Raw genomic sequence first — 13965 nt, 5'->3', positions numbered from 1 at the left:
CGTAGAGGGTGCTGTGATTGGAGAACTGTTCCATATGAGGTTTCCTGCTTGGTCTCCTAAACTAGACTACCACCAATTTTTGCAAGTCATGTTTTTCAATGATATTGGTTTTTAATACTGTACATTTGTATGCAATTTGTGTATTTTTTTTTTGTGTGTGTATTTTAGATTCAGACAGATGGTCTGCGTTTTTTTTTTCCGTTTTTTTTTTTAATATGTGATTTGTATTTCAATAAAGGTCAATAAAAACATGTCTGTGTCTAGGAGAACTCACAGAGGAGCATGTGATTTGTTTGATCAGCTGATTTGCAAAGCTTTGATTTGCTGTGATCACATCTTGCTTTAGCACATGATCATGACCAGCAAATCAGAGACTTACCGTATATACTCGGATATAAGTCGACTTCGTGTATAAGTCGACCCCACTATTTGACCCTCTTAAGCTGGAATTTTTTAATAACTCAAGTATAAGTCTATCTAGCAAAGTTAATGGCTGCACAGTAGACTTGAAGCCTTGCACAAGACATAATGAAAACATAGAGAAATGCAAACTGTATGTATTAAGAGAGTTTAGCCTGTCTAATCCCTACTCATCTGTGTCTAATAACAAGTTGTAATTTGATCTCTTCTCTGTGTCACCTGACAAGGCAGATAAACTCATTTGAAAGCACAGGATGTTAACAATATGCCTGCTTCCATGAAAGCAGGAAGTAGACACACTACAGCTGATACAAATTCTGCAATTCATCTGCAAACAAAAGGCATTTTTCTTTTAAAGGATATCATGCTATTGCATATCTTTTAGAGCAGAGAGAAAGATCTGAGATCAGGTCTGCTTTAAACAATAAACCCTTCCCAGAGCCCCAGCAGCCAGCATCTCTCTATCCCTCCCCACAGTGCTAAATCACCTGCAACACACTGAAAATCCCCCCTCCCTCCCAGCACAACTCTGTAATGTTATGCGCTGGGAAGGCAGCTTCTTTCTGTCCCCTTCCCCGCAATGCTAAACTATTTTGTGCTTCCATCCTCTCTCCCCCCCCTCTGTGCGATCACAGTGAGCACTGCAGCAGAAGCCAACACTTACAGTTCGATTGCCAGCGCTGAATCCTCTATACACTCTCCATTCATGCCGCTCTCTGTCCAATAGTACAGCTCCGGTTCCTGATGTCATGTGACTTCATGTGTCATGTGACATCGGGAGTCGCGCTGTACTATTGGACAGAGAGCGGAAAGGAGGGAGTATAGAGGATACCGCACTGTCAATGAAGCTTTATCGCCGGTGTCCTGTCATGAAAAGCTGCTTGCATCAGGGATAGGCAGGTCAGGACAGTGATCGGTGGCTGGAACAGAAGGATTTTTAGAGCAGCTTCTACTCCCGCAGCGGTTGTAGGAGCCGCTCTAAATCCCTCCGTTCCAGCCACCGATCACTGTCCTCACCTGCCTATCCCTGATGCAAGCAGCATTTCATGACAGGACACCGGCGATTTAATCTCCGCCCCCCGCCATTCTCATCATTGTCCCATGCCCATCTAATTGCTGCTCCTCCCTGAAGTGTCAGCACATACAGCGAGTGCCAGGGAGAGAGCTGTATTATTCATTTTAATGGGGAAAAGTGAGCGGCTCCTACCCCGGCAGCCGCCGGAGCATCACATGCTCAGCGGGGACCAGCATTCTCAGCTGCCGCCTGAGAGAATAAGTAATGAGCGGGGGTTAGTCCATTCTCCTGCTTGCAGGGGGGCACAGCATTGTGGCATCTAGGAATCATAGAGCAGGGGGATAAAATCCGCTTGGCTGGCAGCACTAGTGGGATCATACTGCAGCAGATGCAGAGCAGAGGGGTCAATTGATACTCAGCTACAAGTCAGAAATTTAGGTCTGACACGAGTATAAGTCGACCCCCCTACTTTACAAAAGTAGATCAGACCTAAATTTCTCGACTTATAGCCGAGTATATACGGTATGCTGGGAATACACCATGAGATTTTCTGGCAGATAGATGGTTTGATAGATAATTTCCGAAATTTCCGATCTGATTTTCAATAGTTTTTCTGATTTATTTCTCAGAAGTGAATGGAAATCGATCGGAAAAACAATTGGAAAAACGATCGGAAAATCGATCGGACAGTAAATCTGCTGAAAAATCCCATTGTGTATTCCCAGCGATACATATCTATCACCTGACCGATCTGATCACATGCGTGTCCATGAGTTCTAGACATGACCATCACTATTTGCTACTGCAGGGCAGCGTGGTCTACAGACACCTACCATGTTTTAGCCCACATTCAACATCTATTTTGCAAACTGAGTTTTGCCTATACTCTGATCAGGAATCCTGTGTTTTAACTGTATAATATATATATACTGTTGAATAGTCTGCTTACCCAAGAATGTCAGCCTCTCTGTTTCACCGTGGGGAATTGTAGGGTGGTGAACGGTACACGTGTACTCAACCTCACTGTCGTTGAATAATATATTGGTGGGACAATTGGCCTCTGCTGAGTAGGTTCCATTTTTGTTCAGCCATTTATGCAGTTTGTATCCCAGGACTTGTCCACCTCTTTTTATTGCCAGGCTGAAGTCATCAGGGTAAAAACCCGTCACCAAACAGATTAAGGATGAATTCTTTTTGGTTTTGCTTGCAAGGTAGAAAGAGACAAATGGCCGAACTAGAAGAAAAAAGAAAAGAAGGCATTAATAGTGCGTTTGTTAAAGAGACTTGGAGGTATTACTAAAGCTGTGTGCACACTTTCCTAACAACAGTTAAATAATCTTATTCAATGCCAAGCAGCTGCAGCTACAGCAAATACAATTTTTGGGATGCATTAAAAGGGAAATAAAAACTCGGGATGCTAGCATAATAATTCCCGTTTCACTCCCTAGTAAGGCCACATATGGAATATGGAATTTAGTTCTGGGCTCCACATTACAGGAAGGATATTACAGTTTTAGAGCAGGTGCAGGGACGAGCAACAACACTGATTAAAGGAATGGAAGGTCTCACTTACCAGAAAAAGTTAGATAAACTGGGCTTATTTAGTTTGGAGAAAAGACGTCTTAGAGGAGAGCAAATTAACATGTATAAATACATCAGAGGGCAATATAAAAACTTGGTAGATGAGCTTTTTGTCCTTAGGCTTGTGCAAAGGACTAGGGGACATGATCTGTACATGGAGGAAATACGTATTACCACAGGAAGTAGTTATGACAAATTCTATATCTACATTTAAAGGAGTTATCAGGCATTGTAAAGCAAAATAAGTGCTACTTACCCGGGGCTTCGTCCAGCCCCAAGCTCCCAGCATATCCCTCGCCGCAGCTCTGCCCACAGCCATTCGTTGCCTCTGCCTCCCGGTCCGCGGCGTTGATGTCAGGCTGACCTGGAGGTCGGCCTGTACTGCGTCTACGCGAGCGGGGCTGTCAATCACCGCCACGTGGACCGGAGCGTACTGCGCAGGCGCAGTAGGTCAGCCTGACGTCATCGCTGGGGACCGGGATGGAGCTGCGGCGAACGGCTGCATGCAGAGCTGCGGCGAGGGATATGCTGGGAGCTTGGGGCTGGACGAAGCCCCGGGTAAGTAGCACTTATTTTGCTTTACAATGCCTGATAACTCCTTTAAGGGGGGGGGGGGGGTAGCTGGATGCTTTCCTTGCATTGAGGGACATCCACAGCTATAGTTACTAGGGAATTACCGGCAGTGTTGGTCCAGGGATTTTATCTGATTGCCATCTGAAGTCAGGAAGGATTTTTCCCCCTTTAGGGCTAATTAGACCATGCCTTGTAAGGGTTTTTCGCCTTCAACTGACATATGTGAGGGTGCAGGCAAGTATTTTCTGCTTGAATTTGACGTACTGTATGTCTTTTTTCAATCCAAATTACTCTGCAACTTTGTAACTTTCAATTTTCCTAATTTTTCTCTTTTGCAAGGGACTCTTAGGGGGTCTTTAACAGAAGGTCTGTTACTAAAGAGTTACTAAGGGAATAATGTCACTTTAAGAGACTTACAGGTTGATTCATTAAGCGCAGATTAAATTGCGTAGCGAAAGTTAAAATCTCTGTGTGCATGCTACGTGTGGTAGTGCTGCGTAGCGTGCGCTGCTAACCTGCGCGCACTCCTTTGAAATGACGGCCGCTCCTTTAATCAAGCTCTGAGCCCTGTCAGGTCCAGTGGCTTTCTAAAACGTGATCCCCGCACTTTTATTGGCCCAATAGGCTGACTGTCAAGTGTCATCACTAAGGAGGCTTAGTTACTAAGGTGGCTATGTCAGTAAGTAGCCTCTCAGTATGGGGGCTATGTCACTAGGGGGTCTGTTGCTTAATGGGCTGTATCAATATCAACTCACATGGCTTGTCCATAGTTTTTAGCAAGGTGTTCCTCCCCTCCTCCAATGCCCAGGAGATTGAGGGGGTGACTATGATGTGTTGAAAGGCTTCAGGGGTGGGAACCTATGGTGGACTGTGGAAGCCTGTCTTATACTTACCTCAGTAGAGGAAAGCCCCTGGACTTTAACATTATGGCAGTGTTCTCCCCAGCGCTCTTTTAGCTGGGTGCTCCACCCGGCTGTTATCAGCTCGCCTCCTCCTATGCTGTAGGCAGAGTTGCACACAGAAGCACAGGCCCTGCATTGTATCATCTTGCCCCACCCGGCTACTTTTTCCTGCCACCCGGCTGGAAAAACTTTCTGGGGAAAACATTGATTATGGTATTGTGTTTCATGCACGATGAAGGGAATACAAAGTCATACCTCCATCAGTGATCTGGAAAGTCTTCTTCAGCGGATAAGCGTATGTTTTTTGCTGGATTTGACAGGCGTAGTGGGCCTTGTTGTCTCCGGGGACAGGTGTGAAGCAGAAGGAGCTCTGAACTTTATAACTCTCGTTATTGGACGCTTCTATCGCCTGCGGGATTGAGGTGCTGAGGACAGCTCCGTTTTTCATCCACTCAAACATCACGTCCGAAGATGACAAATTACTGGCTGAGCAGCGTAACTCGTTGCTGCGGTTCATGACTACTACCGTTCCTTCAACATGGATGTGCCGATAATCTGATGAGACACAGAAAAGATTGGGTTGATTTGTACATACTGTACCATGTAAAAAGGCTATCTTACTCCAAGGCACTTCTATAGGATTCAAAGGATATTTTTCTTATTGAGTTTTAGGGGCATAACCACTAATCGTTGGACCCCCCAGTGAATCTTTGTTAGGGCCCTCCAATAATCATTCCCCTTCTCTTGCTTACCCCTAGTGACCCTCACAGCCTGGGGGCCCATCTAGCAAGGGTCCTAAAACAAGTGTGGCCATCATAATCTTAACACCAATAGCAATTGTAGCTACAAAAACACCTGATCAGAAGGTTGGACCCATTCACAGGGAGAGAAGTAGTACTTGGGTCCCCCTTACAACTCTCAGCCCCCCTGTGGTCTTTTTGCCCTTGGACAGTCTGTTTGTCCTCTCCTCACATGCTGCTGATTACCAGCCCTGCATACACAGGTTTGTGCATGGAGAGCTTATGTCAGTAGTTCTCAAATCGGGTAAGCTCTACTGCGCATTTACCGTAGAGAATATTTACAGATATTTTACTATTCCCCAAACCTAACCCTATTCTAACAAAGAACCCTCTCTCTATGAGGCCTAACGCTAACTGATTCCCCCTGGTGGTGCTTAGCACTAAGGACCACTTAGGTGGTGCCTAACACTGAAACTTCCATGTTGGTCACCTAACCTTAAAGTGGATCCGAGATGAAAAACTAACTATAAGAAGTAACTTGTTTATATATCTTATCTAAAGTTTAGACAGTTTACACAGCAAATCTAGCTGCAAACAGCTTCAATAGAATATGATTATTTCTTCCTGTGATACAATGATAGCAGCCATGTTGTTTGTAAACATTACACAGGCATGCTTATCTGTATCTTGAGCAAAAAAACCTAATCCCCCTCCTCCTCCCTCCTCCCCTCTGCCTCTGAAATCTCTGGCTAGTAATACCTCCCCCTCCTCCTGCCCAGACTGAGCTCCCATGAGCCCTTGCTACTGTCTGAAAATGCCGAGGCTCTCTGAAAACCTGTGAGCGTGACTTGTTTAGTTTATAGGGAATTAGAGTATTAAAACAAAAACAAAAAAAGTATTTGGCTTGAGGAATGCCCTATAAACAATAGGAAAGGAACACAATTATGCAATGAGTAAAAGTTAATTTCCACTGTAACTCCCTCCCACGCCTAACTCTAGGTGGGCGCCTAGCCATAAACTCCTCCCCCCAGTGCCTAATCCTGAAGACCCCACCACCCCGCCCTAACATTTATATACAACTCAACTTCTTGCTGCTGCCCTATGTTGGAGGGGGGGGGGGGTATTTTGGAGGGAAGAAATCTACCTAGTGATTGTGGATGCTGACCTCGGCTGGCTACCTCAGTGGTGTAGTACTTGTCTGGACAAGCAGTATTGCAACATGGCACACAGCACGATATCCATAGACTGACAGTCAGCTCTCACCTTTAACCATTAGGTTGGTGACCTGTGTGGCCTGTTCTGACGCCAGCCGTATGCTGCAGGAATAGTAGCCGGTGTCCTCCTGGGTGACGTTATGGAGAGAAAGTGAGGCATCGCCGAGTGCGAGCTGCTCCTCTGTGATCAGAGCCCCGGGTCTGAAGGCAGTAATCTTATCTGCGTACGTCAGCACCTTTTTCCCTTCCCTCTTCCACACCACATGCACTTGTGCGGGGTCCACTGGGGTCACGCTCAGGGTAAACGTACACTGGAGAACGGCAGTGGCTCCGATATCAGCCTCAACTGGAGAAGGAGGGCTTGTGATTCGCAGCTGAGCACCTGAAAGACACACGTGACACCACTCTGTAATTATCACTTGCACACAGTTTACATACACTGAGTTCCAAATTATTATGCAAATTGTATTTACAGTGATGTGAAAAACTATTTGCCCCCTTCCTGATTTCTTATTCTTTTGCATGTTTGTCGCACTTAAATGTTTCTGCTCATCAAAAACCGTTAACTATTAGTCAAAGATAACATAATTGAATACAAAATGCAGTTTTAAATGATGGTTTTTATTATTTAGTGAGAAAAAAACTCCAAATCTACATGGCCCTGTGTGAAAAAGTGATTGCCCCCCCTTGTTAAAAAAATAACTGTGGTTTATCACACCTGAGTTCAATTTCTGTAGTCACCCCCAGGCCTGATTACTGCCACACCTGCTTCAATCAAGAAATCACTTAAATAGGAACTCTCTGACCCAGAGAAGTAGACCAAAAGCACCTCAAAAGCTAGACATCATGCCAAGATCCAAAGACATTCAGGAACAAATGAGAACAAAAGTAATTGAGATCTATCAGTCTGGTAAAGGTTATAAAGCCATTTCTAAAGCTTTGGGACTCCCAGCGAACCACAGTGAGAGCCATTATCCACAAATGGCAAAAACATGGAACAGTGATGAACCTTCCCAGGAGTGGCCGGCCGACCAATATTACCCCAAGAGCGCAGAGAAAACTCATCCGAGAGGCCACAAAAGACCCCAGGACAACATCTAAAGAACTGCAGGCATCACTTGCCTCAATTAAGGTCAGTGTTCACGACTCCACCATAAGAAAGAGACTGGGCAAAAATGGCTCGCATGGCAGATATCCAAGGCGCAAACCACTTTTAAGCAAAAAGAACATTAAGGCTCGTCTCAATTTTGCTAAAAAACATCTCAATGACTGCCAAGACTTTTGGGAAAATATCTTGTGGACCGACGAGACAAAAGTTGAACTTTTTGGAAGGTGCGTGTCCCGTTACATCTGGCGTAGAAGTAATACAGCATTTCAGCAAAAGAACATCATACCAACAGTAAAATATGGTGGTGGTAGTGTGATGGTCTGGGGTTGTTTTGCTGCTTCAGGATCTGGAAGGCTTGCTGTGATAGATGGAATCATGAATTCTACTGTCTACTGGTGCTGCAGCAGGACAATGACCCAAAACATACCAGCAAATCCACCTCTGAATGGCTGAAGAAAAACAAAATGAAGACTTTGGAGTGGCCTAGTCAAAGTCCTGACCTGAATCCTATTGAGATGTTGTGGCATGACCTTAAAAAGGCGATTCATGCTAGAAAACCCTCAAATAAAGCTGAATTGCAACAATTCTGCAAAGATGAGTGGGCCAAAATTCCTCCAGAGCGCTGTAAAAGACTCATTGCAAGTTATCGCAAACGCTTGATTGCAGTTATTGCTGCTAAGGGTGGCCCAACCAGTTATTAGGTTCAGGGGGCAATTTCTTTTTCACACAGGGCCATGTAGGTTTTGAGTTTTTTTTCTCACTAAATAATAAAAACCATCATTTAAAACTGCATTTTGTGTTCAATTATGTTATCTTTGACTAATAGTTGATGGCTTTTGATGAGCAGAAACATTTAAGTGTGACAAACATGCAAAAGAATAAGAAATCAGGAAGGGGGCAAATAGTTTTTCACATCACTGTACATGAGATTACGAGAACAGCTGCCAAAGCAGCAAACACATATTTTAAGCTGTTGGTCCCTCTGAAGTCCCGCAAACATCCAAGCGCAGGACTCTCCAGAAGTTTTCAGTGCATAAACCTTCTATTCCGCCAGCACTAACTGAAGCTCACAAGTAGAAACAGCTGCAGTGGGCCCACAACTACAAGAAGACTAATTTGCAAATGATCTTGTTTACTGATGAGTGTTGTGCAACCCTGGAAGTTCAAGCGTAGTTTCTGACTGACCACTTGCTTCCATTGGTCCAATTTCAATTAGCAATTTACATGAAATGATTTGCATCTCATTGACTATCTCTGGAACACGTGCCCAGGTGTGTAACACAGCGCCCCCTGCAGTACAGCTGCTATAACAATGTTGGAAACCTGCTATTTTATGCAGTGAAGATGGAGTGGTGTAGGCCCTGTGTAGTACTGTAACAGCTTCCCCATTGCTGGTGTTTATACTGTATGCTATGCTAGATGCCGGCACCATTTGAGGAGAATATAAATATACTAATTAGTGAGTGGCTACTCAGCCACTCAGTTACACTGGCAGCCAATGGGCTATTGGTCCTTTGCCCAAATAAATCTCTGCCCCTGTCCAGTGCCCATGATAACATTTAGCGCATTGGTATGTTTCTCTGCAGGTTGTAATTGTTTTACATTGCCTTAATGTATGACCTTAGCTTGACTTTTGACCTCGGTTTGATTGCCACCTGAACCAATGCCTGCTCATGTACCCTAACCTGCCCTTGGACACCATGATCTTCTGATCTCCCATATATGACCCTGGACTGTATTGGTCTGTTTCCTGCTTAAAGGGATCCTAAACGGAGAAGGATATGGATTTTTCCTTTTAAAATAATACCAGTTGCCTGACTCTCCTCCTGATCCCGTGTCTCTAATACTTTTAGCCACAGCCCCTCAACAAGCATGCAGATCAGGTGCTCTGACTGAAGTCAGACTGGATTAGCTGCATGCTTGTTTTAGGTGTGAGAGCCAGATACTACTGCAGCAAATAGATCAGCAGGGTTGCCAGGCAACTGGTGTTGTTTAAAAGGAAACATCCATATCCCTCTCAGTTAAGGTTCCCTTTCAATAATCCTCTGCCTGTGCTCTGCCATTAAGGGAATCTGGTGGTACTTTGGCCTTCCCATCCTCAGTCCCTATATCTATGTATTATTTATTATTATTTATTTATTGTATTTATAAAGCGCCAACATATTACGCAGCGCTGGACATTAATTTAAGTTACAGACAATATTTAGGGGTGACATACAGCAATATGACAATACAGGAATACAAGAAAGATCAGATCATGCAGCACAGTATGAGTACAAGGTAATGCTTAGTCAGTCACTGGATGAGAGCATGGAGATTAGGCAAGTTAGGTTCACTCAGGTGCATAGCATGGGTTCACAGTAATGGAGGTGCATGATCAGGTAGGACACAAAAGGAGGAGGACCCTGCCCAAAGGCTTACAATCTAGAGGGAGAGGTAGGGACATGAGAGGTAGGGGACCAGAGTTCAGCTGTGGGTTTAGAGCAATTGTGAGGGGTAGTAGGCCAGAGTGAAAAGGTGAGTTTTGAGGGCTTTCTTGAAGATGTTGAAGGAGGTGGCTGCCCTAATGGGTGGAGGTGGGGAGTTCCATAGTGTTGGAGCAGCTCTTGAGAAGTCCTGGAGGCGTGCATGGGTTTTGGTGATGCGGGGGGCAGTTAGGCGAAGTTCATTGGAAGAGCGGAGTGAGCGGCTAGGTGTGTACCTCTGAGTATGATCGGAAATGTAGGTTGGACAGGTTTTGTGGACAGATTTGTAGGCCAGACACAGTATCTTGAATCTGATTCTGGACTGGATATGAAGTCAGTGGAGGGATTCTAGGAGGGGATCCGCCATGGTGGAGCGATGGGAGCAGTGGATAATTCTTGCTGCCACATTCATGATGGACTGCAGTGGGGCTGTTCGGGTCATAGGGAGACGAGACAGCAGGGCATTGCAGTAGTCAAGGCGGGAAATTATGAGGGCATGGATGAGGAGTTTGGTGGAGGTAGAGGTCAGGAAAGGGCAAATCTTACAGATGTTACGAAGGTGGAAGTTGCAGGACTTTGTGAGGTTTTGGATGTGGGGAGTGAAGGAGAGTGTGCATACCAGGGTGACACCCAGACAGCGGGCTTGAGAGGTAGGGCGAATGGTAGTGTGGTTAACAGTGACATGCACATTTGGGAGGTTCATGGATGGCCGGGGTGGGAAGATCATAAATTCCGTTTTGTCTAGATTTAGTTTCAGGAACCTAGCGGACATCCAGGAGGAGATGGCTGATAGACAGGAGGAGACCTTGTCCATGGTAGTGGTGGATATGTCAGGGGTGTGGAGGTAGACCTGGGTATCATCTGCATACAGATGATAGTTACAACCCATGGATGAGATAACCTTGCCAATGGAGGATGTGTATAGGGTGAACAGTAGGGGGCCAAGGACCGAACCTTGGAGGACGTTAGAAGTTAGAAGAAAGGCCCATAATACTACATTTCCAGAATTTTTATTGCTGTCATGAAAGGAGTCAGTGCTGTTACGAGTGACTAATTAACTAACTATTAGGCTTTGGTCCATATCTGGGAAAAGTAAAGCATATTATTTGTAGTAGTAGTAGTAGTAGTAGTAGTAGTAGTAGTAGTAGTAGTAGTAGTAGTAGTTTGTGTGTTTGTGTGTGTGCACTTGTTGAGTTTGTGATTTTTCAGTTTTGCATACAACATCACGCCTGAAGAAGGGAACTATGTGTTCTTGAAAACTGAAAGCCAAATATATAACATTATTATTATGTACATATTATTATTATGTACGTATTATTATTATTATTATGTACATATATGTACATTGAATGCCCAGGGTAACTGAGTGCTGGGACAATGTATACAGTGGACCCTTGGCTGAGTGGGAATGTGCCACATGGGGTGAAGACTACGGAGTAGATTAACACATAGGTAGTGAAGGAGGGAGATCTGCTAGGCCTCAGTCACAATTCTGGAGATATGCTCGGGGTCATCCACCATTTGGAAGACACAAACAATTTTTTTTGAAACTGATGGTAGGCCTTAACAGGCATCCACGTGTTGACTCCAATTAAGCTGTCAGAAGATAATTGTCTAATTACCTAAAGTCTTGCCATCCCTTTCTGCAACTGCAGAAGCCGTTTAACCTTTCAGCCGCCAACATATTCTTTTAAACTGTATGCGGCAGCGCTGCAGCTGGCTTTACTTGTCCTGCCTCCCCCAGCAGGCCAGTCCCCAAATACAGGGTGATGTTAGGTATTTACCTGAACTGTTTGCTGCATCAGGTTTCTTCTTTCTCCCGAGAGCAGTGCTGTATGCTGATCACATGACAATCACATGATATGTGAACAGGACCCGGAGGAGGATGTCAGCATACAGTGTGGCTACCAGGAGGTAGAGTAGACCCAGCAAACAGATCAGGTAAATATCAAAGCGCTCCCGCCACCACTCTGCATTTGGGGGCTGGGATTCTTCCTGTACTGGAGGAGATAGGACGAGTATACCCATCTGTGGCATCACTGCGCTGGGTTCTCTTACACAAGATAACTCGTGCTCGGTGGCCAGAAGGTTTATTTATTTATTTCAGTATTTATACAGCGCCAACATATTACGGAGCGCTGTACAGAGTATATTGTCTTGTCACTAACTGTCCCTCAGAGGGGCTCACAATCTAGGCCATACCATAGTCATATGCAGGGCCATTTTTTAGGGTAAAGCCAATTAACGTATCTGCATGTTTTTTGGGATGTGGGAGGAAACCAGAGTGCCCGGAGGAAACCTATGCAGGGGAGAACATACAAAGTCCTTGCAGATAGTGACCTCGCTGGGATTCGAACCGGGGACCCAGCACTGCAAGGTGAGAACGCTAACCCCTGCACCACCGTGCTGCCCATATAGGCGCAGTTAACATATAGTATGTAAGCTTTAGGCCTCTTTCACAGTAGGACGTTGCGTTTTGATGCAACATTAAAGTCGCAACGCAAATTACAACACAACGCCCAAAACAAGTCGCAACACAATTTAATGCCCCGTTATCGTTGCATACAGTTGAACATCCAGGCAATGATAAGTATGCTTCCAAGTCGTTACTGAGCATGTGCAAACAGTCTAGCGCAGCTAATAACGTGTATAACGCACTGCATGCAGTACTTTCACTTAACGTCCAGCGTTAGTCACCGACGCAACGTGTGCACTGTGAACGGGGCATTGATTTTTCATTGCAGTTAGTTATTCTGCGTTAAATATTGTTAACAAAATTTTGGGATGCATTAAAAGGGAAATAAAAACTCGAGATGCTAGCATAATATTGCCCCTGTTTAACTCTCTAGTAAGGCCACATCTGGAATATGGAATTCAGTTCTGGGCACCACATTACAGGAAAGATATTGCAGTTTTAGAGCAGGTGCAGAGACGAGCAACAAAATTGATACGTGGGATGGAAGGTCTCGCTTACCAAGAAAGGTTAGATAAACTGGGTTTATTTAGTCTAGAGAAAAGACGCCTTAGAGGGGATCTAATTAACATGTATAAATACATCAGAGGGCAATATAATAGCTTGGCGGATGAGCTTTTTGTCCCTAGGCCTTCTCAAAGGACTAGAGGACATGATCTGCGCATGGAGGAAAACCGTTTTAGCCATTTATTTAGGAAAGGGTTCTTTACAGTAAGAGTGATTAAGATGTGGAATGCATTGCCACAGGAAGTCGTTATGGCAAACTCTATACCTGCATTAAAAGGGAGCTTAGATGCTTTCCTTGCGTTGAAAGACATCCATGGATACAATTACTAGGTTATGCCTAATGATGTTGATCCAGGGATTTTATCTGATTGCCATCTGGAGTCGGGAAGGAATATTTTTCCGTTTGGGGGCTAATTGGACCATGCCTTGTAAGGGTTTTTCGCCTTCCTCTGGATCAACAGGGATATGTGAGGGAGCAGGCTGGTGTTGTACTTTGTACTGGTTGAACTCGGTGGACGTATGTCTTTTTTCAACCAAAATAACTATGTAACTGTGTAACGTGTGACATTAACGTCCCACTGGGAAAGAGGCTTCAGACCCACCTGCATTTATGATATTGCCAATAAAAAGTGAAACCATCTCTTTGTGCACATTGTTAGTGAAAAACATTTTGTCCGGCACAAAGTAGATATTTTAAACGATATGTCACAATTATAGTTAGCATCTGTGAAGAGGCTGTAGTGTGCCAGAGTAAGCAGGCCATGCGTCCTTTGATGTATATAGCACAATACCGAGCCACTATGCCTATCTGCCTTGACATTTAAGGCAAACCTGAAGCAAAAAAAACCAAACAAATCCCATGATATAATGAATTGTATGGTAGTATGAATAACTAATAAAACATTAGTAGCAAAGAAAAGAGTCTCATATCTTTATTTTCAGTTATATATCTTTTTTTTTTTTTTTA

The 13965-nt window shown here is 44.4% G+C and overlaps 1 protein-coding gene across 1 annotated transcript in view; it reads right to left on the bottom strand.

Moving 5' to 3' along the window:
* The window catches only part of LOC137525392 (uncharacterized), a 55014-nt gene that overhangs the window by 23693 nt on the left and 17356 nt on the right, over positions 1-13965 (bottom strand). Inside the window, exons 2-4 of the mRNA XM_068246466.1 lie at positions 6495-6827; positions 4747-5046; positions 2385-2669 (exon numbers count right to left, since the gene is read on the bottom strand). Coding sequence (XP_068102567.1) covers positions 2385-2669; positions 4747-5046; positions 6495-6827 — 918 coding nt within the window. The remainder of the gene's footprint in view (positions 1-2384; positions 2670-4746; positions 5047-6494; positions 6828-13965) is intronic.

This window comes from Hyperolius riggenbachi, chromosome 7 (assembly GCF_040937935.1).
Source record: "Hyperolius riggenbachi isolate aHypRig1 chromosome 7, aHypRig1.pri, whole genome shotgun sequence".
NCBI classification, from domain to species: Eukaryota; Metazoa; Chordata; class Amphibia; order Anura; family Hyperoliidae; genus Hyperolius; species Hyperolius riggenbachi.
This window is presented reverse-complemented; position numbering and strand designations above follow the sequence as displayed.